This window comes from Aspergillus foveolatus (assembly GCF_047715535.1).
Source record: "Aspergillus foveolatus strain CBS 279.81 unplaced genomic scaffold BDW70scaffold_25, whole genome shotgun sequence".
Classification (NCBI taxonomy): domain Eukaryota; kingdom Fungi; phylum Ascomycota; class Eurotiomycetes; order Eurotiales; family Aspergillaceae; genus Aspergillus; species Aspergillus foveolatus.
The window spans coordinates 276,126-302,286 of NW_027396089.1; the positions used below are offsets into that span (position 1 = coordinate 276,126).

At 50.2% G+C, this 26,161-nt stretch overlaps 9 protein-coding genes across 9 annotated transcripts; 7 read left to right on the plus strand and 2 right to left on the minus strand.

Moving 5' to 3' along the window:
* Window positions 1-17: 17 nt before the first annotated feature.
* On the minus strand, window positions 18-1,052 carry BDW70DRAFT_54494 (uncharacterized protein). Its single transcript, XM_073744248.1, has 3 exons — window positions 666-1,052; window positions 230-606; window positions 18-174 (listed from the first exon to the last, which is right to left on the minus strand). Exons 1-3 carry the CDS (start codon window positions 796-798, stop codon window positions 55-57), a joined length of 630 nt encoding a protein of 209 aa, XP_073595853.1. The 5' UTR covers window positions 799-1,052; the 3' UTR covers window positions 18-54.
* Window positions 1,053-1,561: 509 nt separating this feature from the next.
* BDW70DRAFT_168350 (copper acquisition factor BIM1-like domain-containing protein) lies at window positions 1,562-2,554 on the plus strand (the record flags this gene model as incomplete). Its single annotated transcript, XM_073742442.1, has 3 exons — window positions 1,562-1,757; window positions 1,813-1,884; window positions 1,953-2,554. 3 exons carry the CDS (start codon window positions 1,562-1,564, stop codon window positions 2,552-2,554), a joined length of 870 nt encoding a protein of 289 aa, XP_073595854.1.
* Window positions 2,555-3,715: 1,161 nt separating this feature from the next.
* On the plus strand, window positions 3,716-6,696 carry BDW70DRAFT_136674 (putative protein kinase). The gene has a single exon (XM_073736901.1). It carries the CDS (start codon window positions 4,177-4,179, stop codon window positions 6,445-6,447), a length of 2,271 nt encoding a protein of 756 aa, XP_073595855.1. The 5' UTR covers window positions 3,716-4,176; the 3' UTR covers window positions 6,448-6,696.
* A 729-nt stretch (window positions 6,697-7,425) lies between these two features.
* BDW70DRAFT_150464 (acyl-CoA dehydrogenase family protein) lies at window positions 7,426-8,997 on the plus strand (the record flags this gene model as incomplete). Its single annotated transcript, XM_073739162.1, has 4 exons — window positions 7,426-7,933; window positions 8,011-8,238; window positions 8,305-8,394; window positions 8,483-8,997. 4 exons carry the CDS (start codon window positions 7,426-7,428, stop codon window positions 8,995-8,997), a joined length of 1,341 nt encoding a protein of 446 aa, XP_073595856.1.
* A 4,796-nt stretch (window positions 8,998-13,793) lies between these two features.
* BDW70DRAFT_160202 (uncharacterized protein) lies at window positions 13,794-14,852 on the plus strand (the record flags this gene model as incomplete). The annotated part of the gene is made up of 3 exons (XM_073740804.1): window positions 13,794-14,124; window positions 14,198-14,472; window positions 14,610-14,852. 3 exons carry the CDS (start codon window positions 13,794-13,796, stop codon window positions 14,850-14,852), a joined length of 849 nt encoding a protein of 282 aa, XP_073595857.1.
* Window positions 14,853-15,994: 1,142 nt separating this feature from the next.
* On the minus strand, window positions 15,995-17,271 carry BDW70DRAFT_136676 (N-acyl homoserine lactonase family protein). The gene is made up of 3 exons (XM_073736902.1): window positions 16,613-17,271; window positions 16,381-16,540; window positions 15,995-16,322 (listed from the first exon to the last, which is right to left on the minus strand). Exons 1-3 carry the CDS (start codon window positions 17,167-17,169, stop codon window positions 16,155-16,157), a joined length of 885 nt encoding a protein of 294 aa, XP_073595858.1. The 5' UTR covers window positions 17,170-17,271; the 3' UTR covers window positions 15,995-16,154.
* Window positions 17,272-17,662: 391 nt separating this feature from the next.
* BDW70DRAFT_168355 (Aldehyde/histidinol dehydrogenase) lies at window positions 17,663-19,153 on the plus strand (the record flags this gene model as incomplete). Its single annotated transcript, XM_073742443.1, has 4 exons — window positions 17,663-17,758; window positions 17,936-18,674; window positions 18,727-19,061; window positions 19,100-19,153. 4 exons carry the CDS (start codon window positions 17,663-17,665, stop codon window positions 19,151-19,153), a joined length of 1,224 nt encoding a protein of 407 aa, XP_073595859.1.
* Window positions 19,154-20,527: 1,374 nt separating this feature from the next.
* Window positions 20,528-23,914, plus strand: BDW70DRAFT_136677 (phosphatidylinositol-3,5-bisphosphate 5-phosphatase). Its single transcript, XM_073736903.1, has one exon. The coding sequence runs from the start codon at window positions 20,544-20,546 to the stop codon at window positions 23,583-23,585; it is 3,042 nt and encodes a 1,013-aa protein (XP_073595860.1). The 5' UTR covers window positions 20,528-20,543; the 3' UTR covers window positions 23,586-23,914.
* A 592-nt stretch (window positions 23,915-24,506) lies between these two features.
* Window positions 24,507-26,136, plus strand: BDW70DRAFT_150469 (glycosyl hydrolase family 43 protein; the record flags this gene model as incomplete). Its single annotated transcript, XM_073739163.1, has 5 exons — window positions 24,507-24,599; window positions 24,660-24,703; window positions 24,756-25,146; window positions 25,211-25,375; window positions 25,444-26,136. 5 exons carry the CDS (start codon window positions 24,507-24,509, stop codon window positions 26,134-26,136), a joined length of 1,386 nt encoding a protein of 461 aa, XP_073595861.1.
* Window positions 26,137-26,161: the final 25 nt, after the last annotated feature.

Genomic DNA, 26,161 nt, shown 5'->3' on the forward strand with positions numbered 1-26,161 from the left:
CAGGCCTCTTCTCTCGAGGCTACCGCAACCTATGACCTGCATCGACAACGACATCTAATGTACCAGAACCGCCGCAAAAGCTCCAGCGAGGCCGCCCATGAGCAACCCGCCGGGAGTGTTGAAGGTAGCACCACCAGTAAACTCCGGGTTGGACGGGATGGGGGTGGTTGATGTCTATTGGAAATAGCAATTAGCGTATAGCTTTCTCAAAGGAAGCGCAAAGACGTACCGCGCTACTTGGAGAGGTAGGGGTGACAGAAGTGGTTGCTGTAGGGATGACAGAGGTTGATTTCGCAGTAGTTGAGTCGGTCGTTATCTCAATCGATGAGGCGCCCTCCGAGGACGATCCTGCAACAGTGCTGGTCGACGCGGTCTCGCTTTCAGTCTCGTTGGAAGTCGTAGTTTCAGTTGCGATAGACGCACTGGACGAGGTCGGTTCAACAGGAGTCGCATCGAGTCCGCAGTTTTCGGCAGCAGAGGACACTGAATTGCCGTAGTATTTCCAAATGTCATACACCAGGGCGCAGTCCAGACAATCGCTCAGCATACTCTTAAAGTTACTGGAGTCGCAATAGCCATCCGAGCGTGATGCCGTGATTATACCGCCTAGTTGGGGCCGCCCGTTAGAACTGTGTCTGAAGTTGACAGGGGATTAGAGTACTTACCGCAGTTGGCGTGACACTCGTACTCTGGAGTGCCAGGTGCCTGACGCTTGCTCAGCGGCACAAAGTCGGGATACTGGAATGCAGCAACAGAGACCACAATACAGGCAACAGATACGACACTGATAGCTCTCATGGTTGAAATATAACAATGGTTTTTGCGCCGATGATTGCAGAGAGCCTGAGATAGTGAGACTGGACGCTGGGGATATATGTGAGAGAAGTCCGCTTTTATGCAATTTCAGCCAGCAAAGGGGGAAACACCATCAACTACTTCCGGTTAAAGCACCGAAGCTAACGCCAACGTCGGACCAGCATTTTTTTGGCTCTGTCGATATTAACTGTCTTACTTGAGCCGGGCGAGGTACAACATCTCGTGGTAGCCACAGCCGACAAATGAAGAGACAAATGCCTCAGCTGCTTCTATTGGACGGCGACTTCCAGGGCTGTCTCCACTTTCCATCTTATCTGATTGATATCCGAAAACCGGCCATCAGCTTGAACCCTGCGATCCACTAGTTCTTGCTCGTTGATTCATCTATTTCGCTTGGCGCAGGTCTAGTATCAAACCTCGCTTGGATTCTTCATCCCCAATTGGACCGCAGCTCCTACTTGTACGGTGGCCTGAGCATGTTGCACTCTCGAGCCGAGAAAGTCTGCCTTGTCACACCTCTCATGACTCAATCTAGTCGGTTCTTTGACAGGCGAAAGCGGTCAATGTACACTCTAGACCATTCCATCTAATATAGCCCGAATGTTACATTGATGATGGTGTTTATTAGAGGTTGTTATAGCCTTAAAAGCATCGGTGTCCGCCGGATGCTCCCCCCGTATCACAGTCTCCTTCCTTCACCAGGCTTTTTCCCTGTCAGACATCCAGCTCTTCGATCTTGCAGAAAATGAGAAGTCACATTGCTCTTTTTGTCGGCCTGTCTACTGTAGCTATGTCGCAAACTCATGGCGAAGAAGCCGCTAAAGAGATGGGCCCTGCGGCGTTCCTGTGGCCGCCGGACCGGACATGGAGTGCAGCATACGACAACAACTCTCCCTGCGGGTCAGCGTCCGGCGTAACCAACAGAACTCAGTTTCCCCTTGGTCAGTCTACCTGGGCAGATTTTTTTACGCTATGCGTTATTGATATCGATCTTAGTGAACGGCCAACTCGCCCTCGTCATCCAAGACGAGTCCTGGAATGTGCAAATCGCCATCTCTGACAAGAATAGTTAGTATATAACCCTTCTTGACTAAGCTTTGTCTTATCCCTTCGTTGTAACTGAGCCTTCTTCATAGACCCTACGAGCAACAGTGACTTTCAGACAATCGTCTCCGAAGCCCGCATCAGCGATGTTGACCCCGGACACATGTGCTATCCCGTCCCCAACCCCGGCGTCGACACGGAGGAAGGAATGAACGCCACTTTCCAAATCAAATATACTTCTGATTTTGACACAGACAAAAATGAGACATACTATGCTTGCGCGGATATCACGTATGTCCCGGCTAGCAAATTCACCTACCAAGTTCCTTGCTTCAATGTAACGGTTGATGAGTTCACTCCAACGAACGGCACAGAGTCTAACTCTACCTCGACGGATAATGATACGACTGATTCTAACGGGGCATCAGCCTGGGGTTCTGACGGCAGCACCAGCTCATCTCGTGGCTCGTCTGGTCTCTCTGGGGGCGCTATCGCCGGGATAGTCGTCGGCTGTGTGGCTGCTGCTGTCATCGCCGCTGTTCTTCTCTTCGGATACAGGAGATTGCTTCAGAAGTATCGGTCTCTTCGTCAGAAAACGTCTGTTAGGAACGTTGACTGGGAGGGGGCGGAGGCTGGGAAGCCTGCCGCTGATGGTTCCTCCGGCTCTTCGTATGGCTTGAGGAAGCTCAAGTGATGTCACTTTATTGTTCGAGCTTCTGTTCCTGGAGGGTTGTTCCTGGATATACCAAATATGGCGGTCATGACTTTTATTATGTATAAGGAGATTTGACAGAGTTCGCGCTGAATGATTAACGGCTGAAATAAACTGACAAGTGCTGATTAAAGAGCACGAAAGCAAGATCATTTGGTTTTTGTGACCGTCACCCTCCCGTTTTTCCGAAAACCTATGAGTAAAAATCTCGTAGTCTGCGTCTCATCTCGAACAACATTCAGCAAACTCAAAGAGAAGCTCTTCGGTTCTACGCCTCAATCAATTCTCCCTGGGCTCATCTGTAGCATCAAGCTCTGCATTCCCTTCTATGCACGGCTCATAGAAGGCCTTGCACGCGGCAACGACGGCGACAGCCAACTCATGTCATCTCAGCTTTGCCTCGAACACGGATACGGCAGTCGCGTCGATACACGGCCGAGACACGTGCCGTCTTCATGCACGAGTTTGCGTCCTTCGTGCGACAACACCGTATGGCAGGTGCTATTGGTTTGAGTCTGATCCAGGATCCAAACAGAGGGTCCATTGGGATGATAAAAATGCTCGTGAATGTGGTATTCTCTTTACGTCTATGGCAGGAGCGCTTGTAGGCAGGAGAGACTGCGTTCCTCGAGACCTGCTGGAAAGTGCCCGCTTGGTGCTGGTCAGGTGCAGGTTTGAGCTGACGGAAGGCGATCACCAGAGACATCTGATACGGGCAATGCAGCTGAGAAACAATACGCTTGGCGCGAATCATACGAGTCAATCACTTGGCTTATTAATGTAGGAGGAATCTTGCTTGTGCTTTTATGCCTGTGAAAAACATTAGAAGCTGAAGTGAATGGTTAATATATATAGTGGGCAAGGATGATATTGTTCGAGAGATCGAAGACGACAATACCTCTTGGCTCTCTTAGATCATGGTGCTGTCAAACACAATCTGAGTGATTGACCTGCACTGCTGCAGTTTGATTCAATTTGTTATACGAGACGACTTCTTGCCTGCCGTTGATTGACGGTTTATTGCCTGGATTATGAGGCAGAAACGACGCCGCAGAAACTGAGCCACGGGAATCGCAGGGCGTGGCAAACCGTTCACCTCTCCAAATTTCCCTCCCACGTCTCATCTATTCAAAACCTCGATTTGTCGATCCTTGCGCTAAATCAAGCTTAATCAATCTTTCTCCTTGTCTGAGCAGGAAGCGACACATTAGGCTCGTATCCGCTGCCTAATGGACGCCCTGTCAATGATTTGAGCAACTCATAGAATCCGATCGAAAGGGCGGTAGTCACTGGTCGACGCAGCGGCTTGTTGATCTTCTCAGAAGAATCGTGGCCTTTTCAACACCGCGATTCGCATTCTTTAACCGACAGTCTTTTATCTTTACTATTTTCGTTGGCCGAACCTTTACATCCTTGAGTTTGTGTAGCCTGGTCGGTTCTTGAGGCTCTCTTTTTCAGACCTAAGACGCCTAGACTGGAGGCTACCGATCCTTGCCAAGTTTGGTTACATATTTGCACGGATTAACTAGATGGCTGGCCCATCTCAACACTAAAGGGCGTCAATTGAGCCCAGTCGACGCGACCTCACACTTCCTATATTTAAGATGTCCATGTTCAGGTCAGCCGCGGATATATCCTCTGATTCCGCATCTAGCTCCGACGAGAGCGACCATGAAGTGACCAAGCCGGAGTCAAAGCCTGACATTCGGCCTCCTGTTCAGGATGCAAAGCAAAAGTCACGTTCAGTGGATGAAGATACCATAGACGATAGTGACATTAAGGATTTGCTTGCTGCGGATGCCGAGAGTCACTCCAATGTCATGACTTCTGCGCTGCTCGAATTCTACTGTCTCACTCGAGCCGCAGATCTTCTAAATCGGCAGCATGGTTCGCACAAGAGGTACACCCGAGAGTCTCCGGAAGTTCAGTATCTCGGGAAGAAGATGTTCCTTTACAAATCGAGATTTCTCTCGTCCCATGGCGTCCTGGCGGAAGGAGTGGACGCGGATCAATGGGGTCCGACTCGGCAGTATTACCGCGACAATCTTGACGCTCTGGGACTGTCTGCGCTAGAAGGGCTTGATATTGGGGACAAGAAGCCGCCATTGGTCGAAGGTGGCGCTGACCTGGTTCTGGCCTCAAAGAAAAGAGATGTGCACTCGAGAAAGGAAACTGCAGCAAGTCTGCGCATTGAGGGTCCAGTGGGTCCGTTGGATCTTCAACAGCGGCCTGGGGCAGATAGAATCCCTGCGCTGGAGGAGTTGCGGCTTGACCCGAGACGGATACCACGTCCATTACCGCTTCTTGGTAGCTCGCCCACGAGCTTTCCATTGTTTGATTTGAACCCTAAACCATCCAACAGTTCAACGTCCCGATACGCTGTAGAATTCTCTGAGATACGCGTCGTTGGTCGAGGATCGTTCGGAGAGGTATACCATGTCAAGAACCACATTGATGGACAAGACTATGCAATCAAGAAGATTCCGCTCAGTCAAAAGCGGCTCCAGCAGTTGCAGTGTGGTAGCGAGAACCAGCTTGAGAACATTATGAAGGAAATCCGTACCCTTGCTCGACTGGAGCATGCAAATGTCGTTCGATACTATGGAGCCTGGATAGAGCAAACCCACTATCCGCGCATCCAAATCCCCTCTCAGGAACCCGGAAAGCTTGTGTATGAGGATACCCAGAACAGCGAACCATACCAGCCCTCGGGCGATGAGAGTTTTGGTGTTGTCTTTGAACACTCGCACGAAGGGCAGCAGCAGTCTTTAGAAGACTTCTCAATTGATTCGCACGGCACTAGCACTGCAACGCATACATCTGAGAAGCCGGTAGCACGCAGCCTGGAAGACGACGTTGAGTCAATCCCGCGTAACTTTAGCGAGCCAACATATAGCCAACTTTCGACTTTCGGTGCATCGGACGGGGATATTTTTACCGATGGGTTCAGCAATGACCATTCTCGTCTCCAGGTTCAGCGCAGCAATCGTCCTGGTCACGCGCTTCCTGCTGTGATCTTACACATTCAGATGTCACTTCATCCAATTCCACTCAGCTCGTACCTAAACCAACAACACGTTGACGACCCTCAAACCCTTCTCCGCCGACACTGCTACCATTTAATCCCCTCGCTTAAACTTATTCTCAACATTATCTCTGGCGTCGACTATCTCCACTCAAAGGGCATCATCCACCGTGATCTCAAACCGGCAAACATCTTCCTCTCTTGTGCTGAAGAAAGAGACTTCAAAGGATGTATACCTTGTCTATCAAAAGCAGGTACCTGCTCAAAATTTTGCCACCCGCGTATCGGCGATTTCGGCCTCGTCGCCGATATCTCGCACTTGAATGACCGCTCACCGGGGACTGAATCTGGGCCCAGCAATAATTCGAAACTGAATCGTGTTGTCGGAACAGAGTTCTACTGCCCGCCTTTCTTTCGTGGGTACGGAATCTCAGAGGCCGAGGACGAAGCCGGCCCTGACCGGTCCAATGAGGAATACTTCGATTATACGATCGATGAGTCGCTCGATGTGTACGCTCTCGGCGTTATCCTGTTTGAACTCGTATACCGCATCAGCACAAAGATGGAGCGACAGATGGTGCTTACTGGACTGACCCGGGGAGTGCAGAGGACTGACGCTACTAAATCAATTCGCGAACGACCAGTCTTTCCTGTGGACTTCGATAGCAAGGTTGATCAGGGCGGGATGGTTTTACCTACTGGGGAAACCGTTGCGGATTCACTGAAGAAGTGTATCAAGGGGATGTTGGAGTTGCAGCCGAGTCGGCGATGGAGCTGCTCAGATGTGCAGGAACACTTGCAGAGGTTGCTACACATTGCGCTCAAGACCATGACCACTTCGACTTTCTAACCAGGCTATCTTGCCATAACAATAACGAATGAGCGATAATGATCGATCAAATGCGCGCACCATGGTCTTTTATATTGAGCTTTTTGCCCCAATCTTCCACGGGTTGCTGTTGAACACTGATTGTGGTGCTTGGTATTCAGGAAACTTATAAGTCGGGTCAAGTGATGGCTCCAATGTATATGGACTGTATTACTACGCATTAGCTAAATATAGATTAGAGTAACGATAGCTCCAGGTTCATGGACGTGGTTACAGGTCAGCCGGAATCTTGACTTCTCAACAGTCCTCATTACTAAGCTGTAGCTTTCAAGTCTTCACCTGTAAGGGCAAATGGCAACCAGCTTGGATCTTACCCCAAACAATGATCCATACTCGTCCATCCTCCAGTGCGAATTTCGAGACTTCAGCTACGTACAGCGCGGACGAGGAGGTGGTGTTTCGAACCGCCGCATTGACCGCGAACTGCTCGCCAGCAATAGATATTCTCAGTGTATACTTTAACCAACAATGACATATCGTGACCTGATCACTCATGACCCGCAGAGATTCTCGACTAAACATGAGTTAAAATATTCATGGGTCCTCAAGCAGGGAGTGTGGACAAATAGTGATCAGGTTAGTCTTTTCTACATGGTATTTAGCTGCTTTGCTGTGTGCGGCAAAGCCCAGAAATGAGTTTGTGGGTTCTTCCAGGTACCAATCAATGGCCCTGGAATGGACAGAATAGCATTAAAAGGCCCTATTGCAGAGTCCACATAAATATTTTCTTGTATTTTGTGAATGTACTGCATGAAGGCAGAGCACCGCACGAGCCATTAGAGGTTGACCGCGGGCCTCGGCTCGTTCCCCGCATGATCGACACAACACTGCACTGCTAAATAACAAAAATGGTCCACAGCGGCTCTCTAGCTTCACGCCTTCATCCCTACCAGTACGCTACACCATCAACCAACCACTATCCGGACTCTAGACTGCAAAATGGGCGACAAGAAACCGTCCCCGCTCACCCATTTCCCAACCACCCCCTATTCTGAGCCCCTTCTCCCACAACTTGCCATTCCCAATCCCTACTACACCTCCACGCACCACGCCCTCCGCGCCTGGGTCCGAAATTATGTAGACACGCATATCGCACCTTACGCACAAGAATGGGAAGAAGCCGGCGAGATCCCGCCTCATGTATACAAAACACATTGCGAGCACGGATTCGCCATTGTCCACCCACTCACGACCCCAGAGGACTCTGCGAACCTGACTTTGCCCGGCGGTGTGAAGAGGGAAGAATGGGATACATGGTGCGGACTCATTGTAGCGGATGAACTGAACCGACTTGGTTTCGTCGGTGTGATCTGGGGCCTTGGTGGCGGAAACTCAATCGGGTGTCCGCCCATTGCACGCTTTGGGACGGCCGAGCAACGGCGAAGGTGGCTGCCGAAGGTCGCCAAGGGAGAGATCAGGTTCTGTTTGGGGATAACGGAGCCGGATGGTATGTTCCTCTTCTTCTTATATAGATCTGTGGTCTTTGATATTGCGGATGCGAGCTGACAGTGTGACGGCCGATAGCTGGCTCGGATGTCGCGAATATCCGCACCACCGCGGTCCGCCAAGGCGAGTACTACGTTGTCAATGGGTCAAAGAAGTGGATTACGAACGGAATCTGGGCGGATTATTGCACTGCTGCTGTGCGGACTGGTCGACCCGGACGAAGTGGGATTAGCTTGCTGGTTATCCCACTGAAAGCGGAGGGAGTCACTAGAAGGAGGATGCATAATTCGGGTGTTAATGCGAGCGGTAGGTTAAACTAAGACATGGAAGTTCTGAGGGATGAGCAAGCTGACGGGAGATTCACGGCTACAGGATCAACATTCATTGAATTCGATGATGTGCGTGTCCCCGTGGACCATCTGGTCGGGAAAGAGAACGGGGGGTTCGCGCTTATAATGTCAAGTGCGTATTCTCTATGACCAGACCCAAGTCCATCTCGACAGAACCCAGGTTTGCAGTTTGCAAGATGCAAGCAGCTAACGCGTAGCAGACTTCAATCCTGAGCGGCTTTCCCTAGCCTGCGCCTCCCTACGTCTCGCGCGTGTCTGTGCAGAAGACGCCTTCAACTACGCCACGCAACGCTCAACATTTGGAGCTCCCCTGATAACCCGGCAAGCGATCCAGGCCAAGATTTTCAAGTTTGGGCTCCTGATTGAGCCCGCATACGCATTCATGGAGCAGCTGGTCAACATCATAGAGATGACGAAGAATGAGCCTAGAGATGACGTGCGAATTGGCGGGATGACGGCGCTCTTAAAGGTCATGTCTACGAGGGCGCTTGAGAAGAGTGTGCGCGAGGCGCAGCAGATTCTCGGCGGGGCGGGGTATAATCGGGCAGGAAAAGGGGCGAGAATTGAACAGATTAGCCGCGATGCCAGGGTTCATGTTGTCGGAGGCGGGAGTGAGGAAATCATGATGGGTTTGGCGCTGCAGGAGGAGATGAAGGCGCTCACGACGAGGAAGGGGGCGTTGGAGAGGAAAGAGAGTGAGAAGGCCAACCTGTGATAGGAATATTGTGATTATGGGGTGCATTATGTGGTTTGCAGGGGATTGCTGAGTAGAATCTGTAGAATTCATCTGAATGGTTTTGTCTTGACTGATGTGGAAATACTGTAGTGATTGACATTAGTGTGAATGTAGCAATAGATCTTGTGGGGGACATTCCTGTAACGCGCTGGTTTGGTGCACTCCAGATGCATGACCGGAACGGGCCGTCCCTTTCCTGTTTAGCTGTAGATCAATTATCCATCAGATGTAATCATAATTGTCTAAACCTATTTATTTCTCTCACCATCTGTCCTTTACTACTTTTCTGCTCTGCGTTTGTAGCTGGTTGTGTCATTCCTTGACGTTATCCCCTGCCCCTCTTTTTTGCTTTCCCATTACAATAGCCTCATTTTCCCAGCCGTTATTCTAAACCCGTCCAACCTCTTGCCTTTGTGACTGGGTCATTTCACTTCAATATGCTTCATCCTCGCTCTCCATTTTAGGAGCTCGCTCGTCGCTGCAAGATCTACTCAACAGTATTTTTGTTAAGAGTCCCAAAGGCAAACACTAAATCAGCGGCGAAGGTATCGGAGCAGGGAATCTTGAATCCGGTACTGGAAACAAGAACGGCCACGACCTAATTGTCCGCGATCTGCGTTCTCGCACCCTTTATAGCAATATCCACAGTGGCAAAACCAGGAACCGCGTTGTCAAGGACAAGGAGGCTAAGTGCCGGGACGCCAGAACTCACTAAGCTGTACTTCAAAGGGATAACGACCAAAAAGCCAGCGATCGGGAGGCTGAGGGTCCGCAAAGCACCAAACAGAACGACAAAAACCAGAGATTCAAGACTCAGGAACCTGGAGATCAAAAAATCCAAAATCAAGAAGGCATATCCCTGGAGTTCTCGCCAAGCTGGCCCACACAGAGTAGGCTGAACCAAGCCTCCCCATTCCCGTGTCCAGAGTAGTTGTGAGCTAACACTTTCAGTCCTCTCGGACATCACGGGCGAGGACCTACCAATCGTACCGTCCGGCATCAAGGACTCAGTTTTGAAGTATTACGTTGGACTCTCTGATGCTCCGGCACCGCTGATCATCCGAAACCTCGACTAGCGCGAGAACAATACTGGGGAGCCGGAGAGGAAACCACTTGAAAATACCAGACAGCTCCAAGCAGCATTTGCACAGACGCGTGGAAACCTTGCTCGAACTCCTTGCGCTCCTTGCGCGTCTGGAAAGGGTCCTTGGAAAACATGCGTAACGAGGGAATGTCTTCCCATTGGGGAGAAGAAGCCTACCGATAGGGATTGCGCGAATTGCCTCTTCGATGATAGAGAGGACTGCTGTCTTGGTCTTGGTGAGTGGGATATACTTATCTGTTTTTGTTATTCTGACTTTCCCGCTGACTATAATTCCTGCACATCCAGCCGAAGCTTCAACTTCTTCTCGCATGCGCCGCAGTTCTGCCCCAAGTCCCAAGACCCCAACTCATGACTATAAACTCCGAAGCAGAACTCCATGTGTCCTTTCATGCAAGAGGCGTAAGTGTCAGTCCGATGCTTCAAAGGGGGCGCCGCCTGCGAAAACCAAGCGTGCTCGACAAAGACATTCTGAAGCCACCAATCAATCTCGGCGGCGGCCTGAATCTGCCAGACCAGCTTCCCCTCTCAGTATTTCCCCAAATGACGGAAAAATTAAGGGCGATACCAAGGGCTGTCGCCACAAGACTAAGCTATTCCGATCGACTACTGCTCCTGATGAGAATGGCACTGCACTCCAGTTCCCCTTGGGCGCGGAGTCCTGGGATAACCTATCTCACTTGAGACAAGCCTGTTCGGAGATGGAACACCACCTCAATTTAGCCAAGGTGCAGATATGGCAGCTCGAGCAGGGGAAGAAAAGCAATCGCAAGAATGAGGATAGTGATAACCCTTGGGATGCCTTACTGTGATGGGTGGAGGTCGCCTTGGATATTGCCACGTCCTCTTAGCTTTTGGCGCCCCTACCTAGAATTTGCCATCAGGAGGGTTTTTTAGGGTCTTATTCTGTAACTAAAGATCCTTGTTATTCCCGGTGTTTTGTTTTTTACCGGATGTAAGAGTAGTCTGTTGAGACCATGGTTGAGACCGTGCATTGACTATGTAGACTGTCCCACTGTAGCTGGAGTAAAGACGACCAACCTCAAGGCAATCTCAGCAACTACAAAGGTAGTTGTCCCAGGTAGAAATTGTAACTGCAACTGCAAGCTTCGCTTGTTCTTAGGTAATTCGCCATCTAAAGAAGACATGAGCCTCAAGCCAACGTCCTCTTGTTTACAGCTCAGAGGGTACCTGGAGGATACTAGCACGCTCAATGAGACAATAAATGAACAAGCCAAAGACAAATTCGGTCTGCTCATCATGCTCAGCTAATTCTAGTTTCCCCGACTGCTTTCTTGACTTCCCCTCCAGAGCAAGCTCCCTACTTTCAAGTCATATGTCGGTTTCTTGCCTTCTATTTGTCGTTGTAGTGACCTTGGCTCCACTATCATTGTGATTTCTTATTTACTTTACGTCAGTTGTCTTGGATCTCTGAAATCGCATCCAGAACCAGTAGCCTAACACAACACTAGAAAACAATCGCTTGTTAAATTACAACACAATCTCTCCCGGCACCCTAGCCTTGCCTCTCAAGTTTTATCGGCTTATATGGTCTGTTCTGCCTTCGTTCTCATTTCATCAAGTTTAGCGCTTATCAACTTTGAAGAGCTGTCGTCAAAGTCAAGAACCAAATCAAGAGCCAGGAGCCCGAGGTTGATAAACATCACGGTCTTCAACCAGTTTAATTTACTATTTTCAGTGCTAAGTTCTGGCAGCAAGCAGTTCTGCTCTCGGAGGCCACGGTCATAATGCTGCTGAACCCAGAGGCTTTTCCGTTTATTCCTGCGCATGCCCGCGGCGATCACCATGTTCAGGCTCGGGTCCAGGAAGTCAAACAAAAGGAAAAAGACAACGCCGGCTTCGAATGTCGATCTAAGTCTAATGGCGAGGTGAGTCGCCTACAAGGCGGGATCCTGCTCTTACTCTGGCCATCATATTTTTCTGACGTTCAATTCCAGACTCGCGGCAGTAACCATGAGAAATCCGCCTCACCCTCCGTAAAGCATGACTCCCGTCACTGCCACTATAATGGCAGACAGGGCGGGACTTCCCCGAGACTGGTGGCTTCCGGTAACAATAACAAGAAAAATGGATAATAATCCATTGTCTTAGAGCAGTACTCTGATCTGACTACCACGGCCGGGCCTAGATCAGCAGTGCTATTAGGCCATGGTCATCTACGATGGGTAAAGCACCGCTATCCACGTTTCTATCTCTGATTGTCTCGGCTGGAAGCTTTTGGGACCTTTACTAACAGTGAACCGCCATAGGATCTTGCAAACTGGAATACACTTGGCAAATTCAGCACGTTGCAAGGAAGCCGAGAGATTAGTTGTCACCAGTTTAGACGACGCAGGAAGAGCCAGTGCTCCAGTGCTCACTTCAGGACGATGTCGAGCATTTGTACGCTAGGATTTCACTTTTTGCACCGTTCTCATGAGTACTGTTGATTCAGACTTTTGAAGCGATATAGGATGCGCGAGTCAGAGGACCTCCTATGCATGGAAAATAGAGTGACGTGCTGAAGGACTGTGACCTCAAATTTCTACCGTTTAGGTGTCGGATTCATCTCTAAAGCAGCATCTTTACTTTATCTCATCTCTACTTCATAGCAATTGAAGGAACTAGGACAGAAATGACGTGACATAACAATATTAGCCCCATGAACCTGCTCAAGGAAATTCTAGAGGTTGGGGTTTCAATCACTGGTGGCTTGTGTCCCCTCCCCTGACTTCGTATAGGAGGCGAAAGATGACCGGTTTGTATACCTTCCCACTAAAGTAGACTGGACGCCCAGATTTCAAGATATTCGACATCAGTTTATGCTGACAATGCTGCGCGTATATTAACTCCATTATCTTTCGCCTTCCATCCTTCAGCTATCGTGATCCAAAACTCGCTCTATTTAGACCGAGCCATCCAACGCGGCAGACCACCGTGTAGCCATACCTGCTACTGCAAACCCCAACACAGATGACCAACGACATATCATACCATTCAACCGAGCACCTTGCAAGGCCGCATACCTCTGCACATTCTAGTTTCAAGGAGAGATGATTATGGGGTTTCTGCGTTAATTTTGGTGCATGCTTGCCAATCAATTTGTTGGTGAATGCGAAGCCTAAGTAGCTCTAAGTGCCAGCCTGAAGTGCTCTGACAGTCACATCTAGGACTGTCATTGCCCGCAGAATAAGCCCTCGCGCAGACGGTCTGTCTCTGTGCTATTAACTAATCCCAATACAAGAAGTATAAATGGCCAGTTTAGTCTTGTCCATCGAGGTAACGCGCTGTTGACTGGACAATCAACCCATCATTCATGGTCTCGCTGCCTTCGGGTGACTGTTCAGCAGTCTTCCCTTCTGCTCTTGATACTTGGTAAATGCTGTGCAGGGCCAGGCTCACCACATGGTAGCTGTCACTCTTGCGGTCCATAGCTCTCGATCCTTTATTTAGAATACCTCCCTTTCAAAATTCAATCTGGCACTGGTGAAGAGGCCTGAGCCGATATTAAACTGACAAACCGGCTATAAAGCTGCCTTATCACCCCTCCTCGCCAACTTCTCTCTTCCATCTACATACCTCTGTGCCATTGACTGAGATCCCTACGGTCAATCCGTTACTAAAGACGTTCCTATACCGCATACCTCACTATAGACAGTATCTGACCTTCGCTATGTCCAAAGAGAGTGCCATCAGCGACTCTGACCTCGACATTGGCGACTTCCCCCCTTTCTCAACAAACTCACTCTCACCAGAGACTCCTCTTATTGAAGTCGATATGGACGCCTCCGATCATGGCAGCCAGTGTCCATGCACCCTCAATGCCCCCTCTCAAGTGATGACAGTCTCTCCTGCCACATGCAAGCGAGGCCGCTGTACTAGCGACTTGGAGGATGAAGGCGGATCACACGAGGACGAGCCTGTGGCCGTCCGGTTTTGCGGCCAAAAGCGAGACGCGGCAAATATAAAGAGCAGAGCGAAAGCGAGAGCGATATCTCATAATGGTGCTGCTCAGCGCAAGTTTTCCAACGTTATCCAATGCTGTGCAAGACAAGGAGCTAACATGCACCGTCGTAGACTCTAGACCTATCAAGCTCAACCTCAGCATCTACCCCATACTCCCCGGCATCACGGCCGGCAACCTTCAGATTCCTCCTCCTGGGACAACCAGCAAGACAATCCGGTTCTACCTTTTGTGCCTTGTGCTCCGCCGACTCGACTGGCACATGCTCCATGCGCCTACTCCTGCCACACCTGAGAGCAAGCGCTGGGTCGGAGACACAGCAGACCTGGATGCAGCATTCGTTCAAACTCGCGGTATCATTGCAAAGAGACCCTGTGCGGGTTGTTCGGTGGGCCGGGGACTCTGAAAGTCCTGCGTTGAAAGGCTCGGCAAGAAAAATAACGGCATCTGCGCCAATTGCTGGCAAGCAGGGGAGTTCTGTACGAACTGTTAGTCTTTGCTTCTTCTTCTCTCATATATTTGTAGATAAACATGACTATAACCCCAGTTAACAAGGCCCCGAACCTCAGCGAAATGGCCTCTACCCTGCGCTACTGCAACAAGTTCATGCCCAACGAGCAACACATCCCATTTGTCATAGGAGACGAGATGCTTGGCAGCATCACCCAATTGAGACGCGCCGAACAGGATCTCCTGGGGCACATGGAAAGAATCCAGACCCGCATTGCCGAGCTCGAGGAGAAGAGAAGAGAGAGGCCGAAACTATAGCGAAGGAAGAGGAGGGAGATATTGCCTGGGATAAATACTGAGCGAGATGGTTTGGTTCTTGGGTACCATATGGCTCATTCAAGTTCCAGGCAGTTGAAGGGACCCTGGTGTGGGAGGAGGGGGAAATTACGATATTTATAGGTAGCTAAACTTGCATTGAAAAATTATACACCGTCGGGGGTCTAATTAGGACTAATATGACCCTTGAGGCTATGCAAGCGGCTGCCCACCTACAATATGCATAGCGCGTAGCACATATCATGTAGCGAGCCTCTTTTAAGTCGCCTTACTATCGCCGATAGAGGGCCGTTTTGTTCTCTATATGAGCTCATCTCAGCACCTTTTCTCTTTTCTAGCTAGCTTTTCTAGGTTTATTTCCCGTCCAACTACAGCAGCACAGAAACCACCTTCCTTATTTCTTCTGCTCAAGAGTAAGGGGTAGATGACGCCTAGAGTAGACTCATTGTGAGGAGGAGAAGGGACATGCTTGTGCAAATGCTGGAGGCTGTGGCCAGGTTCGCGTCAACAAAGGGTTGAGAATGGCCGTTGAGAGGAAGCTCTGTCCTCAAGGGATGGGAATGTAGGTGAGCCTTGAGTGATTAGAGTCTCGTCGGCATGTCGAAAAGTGACCCTGGCCATCCAGGCAAGGGAAGTCGGATTGCCGAAACAGTAGCCGATCTGTGCCCTGGAAAGCAAGAGATACAAAGTCAATAGATCTTTTTCCCCGGATTGATCGGCACCTGCATTCTCTAGCGGTCTTGCGGAGGAAATTCCAACGCTTACTGACCGTATCCTTGGGGCGTCGGCTGAGCCTGGCCAAACTGTAAACGGTGAGGGTGGAGCTGGTTATTGGTCGATCTGCTCTCTTCCTGCTTCTTGCAGATCTGGGAAGCTACGTATCTGAACGTTAGGCATCTTGAGTGTAGAGAGTTTAGATCTGCGGGGATCGACGAGAGCTTGACGAGCTCTGCTCGGTACTACAGCTGGTGTGCAAGAACAACTTACCTAGGTATACTCACGTATACTCTGCCGAGGTTGATATGAAAAAGGCTCGAGGAGAGCGAGTAGATCCCACGTCGAGTTCTGGCTTCCCAGCCGAGGATGAACCAGAAAAAAAAAGAGGGCAAAAAAAGAGAGAAAAATACAATCACTATACTCCAGCTGTCTTTCATTGAAGTGCCATGTTTGGTCATGCTTATTGCCAAATGCAGGGTATTATACAAACTCGTAAGTGATTATTACCAGTCTATTACCAAGGCTGGATGCAAAGTTATGTTATCTTTAGACGGAGCAGCGAATTCGCTAAGTGAACACTTTCGCCTGCTTCTTCAACTCCAAAAACGTCGTCTCATCATGCCCGGGGATAATCTGCCCCTTCGTGATCCGCTGCAGCTGCTTCAGCCGCTGCGTGCTCCGGAACCAGGCAGGGTGGTCTCGAGCCAACCATCCCTGAGGGATGCCGTCAATCCACTGTCATCATTAGCTTGTCCGGCGGTCTGGTATAAACAAATGGTGAAGGATGGCGTACATTCTCTAGAACGTGGCAGTGGTCACTGATAAAGAAAAACGTCCCTGTCTCAGGCATGTTGATCTGCATCCCGATCAGCCCGTCCGTGTGGCCTGGTAGATGGTGCAGGGTGATCCCCTGGCAGAAGTCCATCGTTTGGTCGTTGAATGTTTTCCAATTCCTTCAGAATCGTCAGCAAACACTCCATTAAAAGCGGACGTAATGAATGAAATAACAAAAAGTGCGGACATACAGCGACAGGTTCAGATAATGTGCCATATAAACCCCTGCATCAGCACCCGTCGCCACAGACCAAAACGCCGCATTCAGTTCGCGTTCATGAACCCAGATCTCGACCTCCTTGTTATCCATAAACTCGTCCAAACCGCCCGCATGGTCGAGATGCAAGTGCCCAATGATAATCTTCTTGACGTCCTCAACCTTGTTACCGGTCGCCTCAATTGCAACGCGCAACTCATGCTGCGGCTCGTAGCGCACGCGTGCAAAAATATCCGACACTACGGGGCCCCAGACTTCAGGGTAATCCTTGCCACACCCTGTTTCCCACAGAATCAGGCCCTCGTGCGGGTGCTCAATCAGGATACAGTACATGGGCAGCTGGCGCCGCTTGTTGACGAAGGACTTGCCCTCCGTCGACTTTGCAGAAGTGTTGCCCCCGCGGGTCACGAAGGCTTCATCGCATTCGAGCCAGCCGACCTCCAGTACGTGGAATTTTGTGCCTGGAGGGCAGACGTTGGAGACGGCGTTGGGGACGGCGCCGTTCTGGATTTGGGTTAGAATTGCAGACATATTCAGATGTGTTGTTATGAGGAATAATGAAGGAATGAAAGAGAAAGATGATAATGGGGAGAGCCAAAAAGAAGGGATCTATGCCAGGCGGGTGAAGGGAAAGAAAAATGGCGGGGCCTTATACGGGGGATAACCTGATGCTTGAAACTCCCCGCCAGAGACAACAAGATCGGTCGATACACGAACAGGGATTAACCATCTCCACGTCATCCACCAATCAAGACTGCAGTGTGTACTTGTTTTTGGAGTCACTGTGGAGTTAATAGAAGCAGTAGTATTCATTGCGGAGAAGTAAAGTCTCGGTAATGGCCATAGTGAAAGGCTTTTTCGGTTACATGGAAGTGAAGCCAAAGTATCGAACACCGAGATAATCAAATCCCGCTGAAGGGTCTGAGTCAACCGTTTTCGATCCTCCCTACATGGCATACCCACTGATTCCCTTATCTGCACTTCTTAGCCTCAGGGGTAAAACGTTTCACTTTAGCCAGCAACCATGTCGCTCGCCTCGTTGAAACGCAAAGACCTCTTCCAACAACATGGTCTCATCGGTGACAAATGGGTCTCGTCTTCTGGCGGCGGCACATTCACCGTCACAAACACAGCAAACCTTGAGACCCTCGCTACTCTCCCTGAGATGAACGGTGCAGACACCGAATCTGCCATCACAGCCGCGCACACTGCTTCCCAATCATTCAGAAAGACGACTGCCCGCCAACGCGCTACCTGGCTGCGGAAATGGCATGCCCTCTGCCTCGCCTAACCTGAGAACGGCAAGACCCTCGCCGAGGCGAACGGCGAGGTTGTATACGCTGCATCCTTTCTTGAGTGGTTTGCTGGTGAAGCTGAGCGAGTCCACGGCGAGGTCGTCCCTGCTTCAAATGCCAACCAGAGAATCTTGACTGTCAAGCAGCCTCTCGGTGTGGCTGCTTGTCTTGCACCCAGGAATTTTCCCATCGCCATGATCACACGCAAGGTTATGGCTGCGCTGGCGGCCGGGTGCACGACCGTCTGGAAACCAGCGGGGGAGACGCCGCTAAGTGCGCTTGCGCAGGCGGTCCTTGCAAAAGAAGCAGGGTTCCCAAGCGGTACTATCAACGTTATTACGACGCTGAACAATGTTGCTGAACCGGAGCAGCACTATGCAATTCCAAGCTTGTGCGGAAGCTCAGCTTTACGGGCTCGACACGCATCGGCAAGCTCCTGGCAAGCCAGTGCAGTCAAAATCTTACCAAGCTATCTCTGGAACTCGGCGGAAACAGCCTGTTTATTGTTTTCTGATGATGCGAAGGTTGACACGGCTGTCGAGGCCTGTATTCTCGCCAAGTTCAGGAACTCCGGGCAGACCTGTGCTACGGCGAACCGCATCTTCGTGCGGGAGGGTATCTATGGCCGGTTTTCGGCAGCACTGGTCGAGAAGGTCAAGGCGCTGAAGGTTGGGAATGGAGTCGAGGAGGGAGTATTCATTGGACCTCTGACGCATGAGCTTGAAAAGGCCCATATAAAAGGTAGCGCCTCCTCTGTTTAACCCTAAATCCGTCACTGACTTTCGGACTATAGACGCGCAAGAAAAGGGCGCCTCCCTCGTCCTTGGCGGCTCCCCGTGCCAGCCCAACAACCTGCAAGGTTACTTCGTTGAGCCAACCGTGCTAGGCAAAATGTCTACCCAGGCCCTCACAACTCGCGAAAAGGTCTTTGCACCAGTTGTAGCGTTGTACCCATTTAAAACAGAAGAAGAGGTGCTCGCCAAGGCAAAAGATTGTGACGTCGGGTTAGGAAGTTATGTCATTACGGAGTCGATGCCGCGCATGTTGAGGGTTGCGGAGAACCTGGAAGTTGGCATGGTTGGGATTAACATGGGCACGCTGAGTGCCGCTGAGAGTCCGTTTGGAGGCGTCAAAGAATCTGCTATGGACGGGAAGGGAGACGCCAGGGTATAGAGGAGTATATGACGGTCAAGAGTATCTTGATGAATGTCGCGGCTTAGGGCTGCTTCTCGGATCGTCTTGTCCTTGATTGCATTCAACTCGACCTAGCTGGGTTTGAGGTCAGTTTGGAAGCGATATAGCTCCGGACAATTCGTACTGTGACTCTTCTTTCACTAAGTGTATTTACTATCATAGAGATATTTAACTCTCCGAAAAGTACAGTTTTTGGATTCCCACTGCTAAAAATACTAAGTATGGCAAGCTAGGCAGACGCGTTCATACATGTCTTACAAGCATGTCAGCAGAGATGATATCGAGAACGAGTCTAGTCCTCTTGTGCAGGCGCTGCGTCAAATTTAATGGAACGTCATGCCCAAATAATGCCTGTGAGGCATCGGTGATCTGTAGAAAACTCGCCGTCCTTCAGGTGCCGCTATGATGAATGGGCCATGGTACCCTGTGATCTAAGCCTAGATCTGAATCTAAAGATGCCTACGATGCCGGTACAGGGCCCTAGAGGCGGTGCTGGAGAGGCAAATTCGACGCGAACGGTGTTCAACCGATGATGACTAGGACGGCGGAATTCTGTGTTAGGTAACATTCTACCGTATATGCATGGGAGACGTTCATCTGGAGGCAGAAGATTTTGGGCTAAGCATTGTACATGAAGTACCCCAAGAGGAGCTTATCATGAGGCCACTGGTATCATTGGTCTGAGCTACTGGAGGCAGCTTGCTATTAAACATTGCCTTTGTCTTTTGGCTAGCCGCACCCTCATGGTTCAGGGAATAAGCTTTTTGGTTTGAATTGTTTCTAGCGTATCGTCTATGCGAACTCGGTACATGCGACAATATAATTCCTGACAAGCAGACTGCATCGTCGGCGTCAGTAGCGACATGAGTCAAGAGGTCGGCTAGAAGCGCAAACTACTTCGAGGCAGCAGCATGGATGCCTCTGCTCGGCGCTCTGCGGAAGAAATAAACGACCGGGCTATGCAGACACTTGATGTTATCGTAGTAGTATGTCTAATGCATAGCTAGCAAGCTCATGAACATTGGAGCAGATTATGTGAGGTCCTAACGAAGACAAAAGTTTCTTAAGCTGCAAGAGACTCAGTATCCTCGTAAGAGATATTCCTAGTTCTTCTAAGTACAAAGGGCCACTCCCAATACCGCCTAGCCATATTTTACTCTACGGATCATCCAGTAGAGGCAGCTTTGGTCGGTATGGATGTCCTTGTCTGAATCTTGTAGGTACTGATAGGCGATGATGCTTTCCTTCCAAATCCAGCAGTCTACCCAACGAGCTAGCTAGAAAATAGCTAAGTTACTCATATATGATTACATAATACCGCATCAGCTCGCTCCCTACATCACATGACATCACCGATGACCACGATAACGACTCTACACCGTACTGAGGAAGCACCAGAAGGCAGCAGCATGAACCATGCAGAGCTCCGACGGAGCCTCTCGGCCGCCAGATTTGGAAGCCAGTCGTGCAGCCTCTCTCACTGGGCGCTCCTCTCGGACTGCTTCCCTCGGTGACAGCAGCTCACTAATCTCCACCGCGACGCCGGAGCCCAACATCGCACCTGAAGCCTCATTTACGTCCTCAACCAGCCACAAGACTTCCGAAGATCAGACAGATGGGACAGCAAACGCCCAACTCGATGATGATACTCTGAGACGCTCCCCTCTCTCACCGTTCGGTCCAGGGCCCTATAATGCCCCGCCCGCTCCGCCGTCCATCGGCGAAGATGCCGGTGAGGAAGAGGATGAGGAACCGCGCATAGCGACCTCGTTCCAGCGCGACTCAATATCTGCATCGGCTCAGAAGCAGCGGCAGGTCTATTTAGATACTGGTGGGGAAGATGGGATATACCGGATGCACAAGTTTTCGCTCTATGAAACGGCGACGTGGTTCTATATGGTTGGTATGGATTTGTCCGATACAAGATTTCGAATCTTGAAGATCGAGCGAACATGCAATACGGACGATCTGAATATTATTGAGGATGAGATTGTTTATACGAAGAGGCAAATGAGTCAATTGCTGGATGCAATCGATGATGGGAATAAGAGTTCTGGCGGGTTGAAGCTGAAGTGCAGTGCTTGGGCTATACTTGGCTTCGTGCGGTTTACCGGGCCTTATTACATGCTTCTGGCTACGAAGAGAAGTCAGGTGGCCATGCTAGGAGGTCATTATGTCTACAAGATCGATGGAACGGAGCTAATCTCGCTTACGACGTCTTCGAGCTCGTCGCGGTTTAAACCTGAGAGAAACCCAGAGGAAGCGAGGTACATTGCAATCCTCCACAGTCTTGATCTCACCCGAGCGTTCTATTTCAGCTATTCGTACGATATTACCCACACTTTGCAGAACAATATCAATCGAGAACGCAAGCTGCATGAGGATGGACTACCGAGGGATTTCCGGCAGGATTTCAATACGATGTTTATTTGGAACCACCATCTCCTTGCCCCGGCTATCATGAGCCTGAAGAACCCTTACCAGTGGTGTCTGCCTATAATCCACGGGTATGTCGAGCAGGCCAAGATGTCCGTTTATGGGCGGCTTGTATACATCACCATCATCGCTCGACGATCCCGGTTCTTTGCCGGCGCACGATTCTTGAAAAGAGGCGCCAACGATCTTGGTTATGTGGCGAATGATGTAGAGACCGAGCAAATTGTGTCCGAGATGACTACGACCTCGTTCCATTTGGCAGGCCCAAGTCTCTACGCAAATCCTCTATATACGTCTTATGTCCAGCATCGAGGGAGTATTCCGCTGTACTGGACGCAGGAAAACTCGGGTGTCAGTCCAAAGCCCGATATCGAGTTGAACCTGGTGGATCCGTTCTACTCTGCTGCGGCCCTACATTTTGACAACTTGTTTGCACGATATGGCGCGCCGATATACGTCCTCAACCTCATCAAGTCGCGCGAACGGACACCTCGCGAATCAAAATTGTTGAGGGAATTCACAAACGCTGTGGAGTATCTCAACCAGTTTCTGCCCGAAGATAAGAAGCTCATATATAAGCCCTGGGATATGAGTCGGGCGGCCAAAAGCCGGGATCAAGATGTTATCGAAACGTTGGAAGATATCGCGGGCGAGATCATTCCGAAAACCGGCTTCTTTCAAAATGGGCAAAGTCCGGAGACTGGGTTAAAGGTGCAAAATGGGATTGCAAGAACGAATTGCATTGACTGTCTCGACCGTACAAATGCTGCACAGTTTGTGATTGGAAAACGCGCACTGGGGTACCAGCTTCATGCTCTGGGTATTATTGAAGGAACGACAGTTGAGTACGATACAGATATTGTCAACCTCTTTACCGATATGTGGCATGATCATGGCGACAACATCGCTATCCAGTACGGCGGGTCGCATCTTGTCAACACCATGGCTACGTACCGCAAAATCAACCAGTGGAGTAGCCATTCTCGCGACATGGTGGAGAGTTTCAAAAGGTACTACAATAACTCTTTCCTCGATGCCCAGCGTCAGGAAGCGTACAACCTGTTTTTAGGAAACTATATCTTCTCGCAAGGACAGCCCATGCTCTGGGATCTTTCCACCGATTACTACCTGCATCACGCGGACCCCAGGTACTGGGCGAACAAAAAGAAGCCCAACTATATCAAATGGTATACAGAAGAGAACTTGAAGAAACGCGAAGTGCCCGTTCCCCCGGTTCCGCCAAAAGAACCATTATCCCGCTACGACGACTACTGGTTTGAATACTACCGCCCACTAGCGGTCTCCTCCTTTTCCAAGATCTTTTCGTACAAGATGAACTCGACACTCCGCTACCTCCCCTTCCGCCCAACATCCACAGACGACTACAACCTCAGTCCCTTTGTCCCGCGCATCCCCCACGAACAGCTTAACCGCGAACGCCCCCAACGAAGTGTCAAGATTCAAGAGCCAGAGCCTCTAGCTAAACCTCCAAACCCTCACCAGCCATATACAGCTGAAAAACGCCCGGGGATAATGAAACCCATTTCTTCACTCGGAACACTCCAAAACACAAACACCGCCTCCAGCCACCTATCCATGGACTCCTCACTCACAAACCCCACCCCCAGCAAAGCCCAAATCGCCCAGTGGACGCTCGGTCAACTCGTGTCCGACTCCCTCAATCCCTCCGTGACAGCCGCAGAGGCCGAAGAATACGAGCGCTACATCAACCACCCGCTAAAAGTCCCACTGGTCGTGACGTCTGAGGATGAGCTAACCGCTGCATCAATACGTGAGCACGAGGCTAATCTGGATCTGGTCGAATACATGAATAAGTGCAATGTGGAGGAATATACCCTTAGCACGAATGCTGAGGAGAACCTAGCGGACTACGCGGAATTTTTGCATGTTTCCGAGGAGGGGCTCACAGTTGTCGAGGCGGATAAGGATAAGAAGAGATATAAGCGGTATGGGCAGTGGTTGAAGGGGAAGAGTCTTTTCAAGCAAAGGGTCGAGACATAGTGCTAGACTAGGTTGATTTGGTCCCTCCTATCCATCGTCATGCCTATGGACATTGATACTCCTCGCGAAATCCCCTAAAGCGACTGTGGGCCTTACTTCCCAGGATTGAGTCTGAGTCCTGAATCAATTGTCAAGCCCGCGTAGATTTGACCCGTCCGCCTCCTTTCGACTCTCTCTGGGGTGCTAATGGTACCATTGCATTAGAGGATTCGAACTGGGACAGGGATGCTCCTCTTCATCCTCAGTTGAGAAGAACCGTTGGCTTGTATATAGTGCAACGCCGAGCATCAATCCCTGAAGCTATTCGAAACTTGCTGCTATTGAATGCCTTTCTTATTACACGTAGGATCAATTTCATGGCGCACCTGTCCATGACCATCATATAAAAATGAGTCCAACTGTTGCCCTTGACCCAAAGCGTCAACACCTGCCTTCTCCATTGCTGCCCTCTGCCTTGGGTCTAGTGAGGTTTGCTGAAACTGAGCCTTGCGACAACGTCAGTATAACAGGGGCAACTTCCCCGCACGAATGTCTCTCGTCTATGTCCCTTTTCTTCCATTCGCCGCTGTCGTATGATCTGCATTGACAGGGTATCAAACTGAATTAATTCGGCCATTATGACACACCCTACATCCGTAAACGGCATTATTTGCCGATCGATTAAATGAAGCCTTGATGTTCCCCGCCGTAGCTGGTTTATCCGTGGACATATCAGAATTGCAGGTGATATTGAGCATTAAGCTAGGGCCTGAATCGACTTGGCGTTATTTGTCGGCTCCGATATCCCCGCTGAACACTTCGCTATGCATGGGGGAAACAGGTATAAAAGGGTGCAGAAAGTGCCCTAACCAGCTGTTCTGCGCGTACCTATACAGATCCTCAATCCATATGTAGCTGAGGGTGCGAATCAAGGAAAGCAATATGCATCGACATTTCAAGATTTTATATTTTGCTCTGGTTGCGAAATGCGCCAGGGCAGCCCTGGATATTATCCCCGGCGCAACATGGACTGCTGTCAGTGGAATCTAATTAATGCCCTTCTCTGCGAAGCCCTAACATTCTAACATCTTCTAGACAAATACAGTTCAGCACATCCAAGCCCATGGCGCCGGTCTCATGTATGATTCCTTGCCTCCCGTCACCTCAATATCAGCCACTAACATTACACAGCGAAGAGGACGGAACTTACTATATGATCGGAGAAGAGAAAACCGATGGGACCCTCTTCCAAGCCGTTAACTGCTACTCATCTACAAATTTAATCGAATGGACATTTGTGAACCAACTGCTCACTGTCACGGAAGAAGAGGGCGCAGACCTCGGCCCGAATCGCATTGTTGAACGGCCCAAGATCATTAAGAACGACAATACAGGCCAATATGTCATGTGGATGCATATTGATTCAACAGATTATGCGGATGCGAGAGTCGGTGTTGCCACGGGGGATAGTGTCTGCGGGGACTATGTGTATAGGGAGAGTTTTCGGCCGTTGGGTTTCCAAAGCCGAGATATAGGGCTATTCAAGGATGGGGATGGCTCAGCTTACTTGCTTAGCGAGGATGTGAGTAGTCAAGATCATTGATGGCCATTTTCGAGGTTAGAAACTGGCTGATGGAAACAAACAGCGTGCATACGGAACTCGAATCATAAGACTTACAGATGACTACCTCGATGTCGCGAATGTAACATTTGGCTGGGAGTACTTTGCTGAGTCCCCGGCCCTGATCAAACGCGGCGAGACATACTTCATTTTTGGATCTCATCTGACGGGATGGTCGCCTAATGACAATGTAAGTCTCATATACTCTACAGTACATCCATAGCTTTGCATGTGCTAAACTCACCATCACTATTGCAGATCTATTCCACTGCGACTTCCCTCTCTGGGCCGTGGACGAACTGGACCGAATTCGCCCCCGTCGGCTCAAACACCTTCTCTAGCCAGGTCAATTACGTCCTACCTCTAGGCGCGGACAAGGCCATTTACATGGGTGATCGATGGGTCTCATCGAATCTAGGCGCGAGTACTTACATCTGGCTTCCATTACAGATTGACGGGACAACGGCCACCGCGAGTCTGGCGTGGTATGATTCGTGGAGCGTGGATCTGGCCTCTGGCACTTGGAGCGCAGAGGAAGGCGAGACGGTGTATGAAGGCGAAGACGGGGCCCTCTCTGGCGGTGCCCGGCTCATCGACTGCTCCCGGTGCAGTGGCTCGACTGCAACAGGGTATATCGGCGGTGCTGGGGACGGTGAGAATGACGGTGCTGTTACCCTTGAGGTCGACTACGCGACACAGAGTACGGACTCGACGCGCGTAACTCTAAACATCCATTATCTAAATGGCGATACAGACCCCCGTTATGCCGCTGTGTCTGTCAACGATGGTGAGGCGCAGACGATAGCATTTTTATCAACTAACCAACTCTCTGGTAGCGGTAGCAGTGCTGTACATGTTGACTTGGTCCAGGGCGTTAATACTGTCCAAATTTCTGGCGTGGAAGGAGGAGGGTGGGGGCCGGATGTTGATCAGGTGGTTGTGCCCTTGTAGGCTGTGCAGGATTATTCAAGTCATT

Excerpts from the sequence above, each read along its gene's own strand:
- BDW70DRAFT_54494 (XM_073744248.1), bottom strand. The coding sequence starts at position 798 with ATGAGAGCTATCAGTGTCGTATCTGTTGCCTGTATTGTGGTCTCTGTT. Across the intron at positions 607-665 it reads CGAGTGTCACGCCAACTGCG|GCGGTATAATCACGGCATCA; the intron begins GTAAGTACTCTA and ends GGCCCCAACTAG. Across the intron at positions 175-229 it reads CTACCTCTCCAAGTAGCGCG|ACATCAACCACCCCCATCCC; the intron begins GTACGTCTTTGC and ends TATTTCCAATAG.
- BDW70DRAFT_136674 (XM_073736901.1), top strand. The coding sequence starts at position 4,177 with ATGTCCATGTTCAGGTCAGCCGCGGATATATCCTCTGATTCCGCATCT.
- BDW70DRAFT_136676 (XM_073736902.1), bottom strand. The coding sequence starts at position 17,169 with ATGTCTGCAATTCTAACCCAAATCCAGAACGGCGCCGTCCCCAACGCC. Across the intron at positions 16,541-16,612 it reads CATTATCTGAACCTGTCGCT|GAATTGGAAAACATTCAACG; the intron begins GTATGTCCGCAC and ends ACGATTCTGAAG. Across the intron at positions 16,323-16,380 it reads ACTGCCACGTTCTAGAGAAT|TGGATTGACGGCATCCCTCA; the intron begins GTACGCCATCCT and ends TAATGATGACAG.
- BDW70DRAFT_136677 (XM_073736903.1), top strand. The coding sequence starts at position 20,544 with ATGCAGAGCTCCGACGGAGCCTCTCGGCCGCCAGATTTGGAAGCCAGT.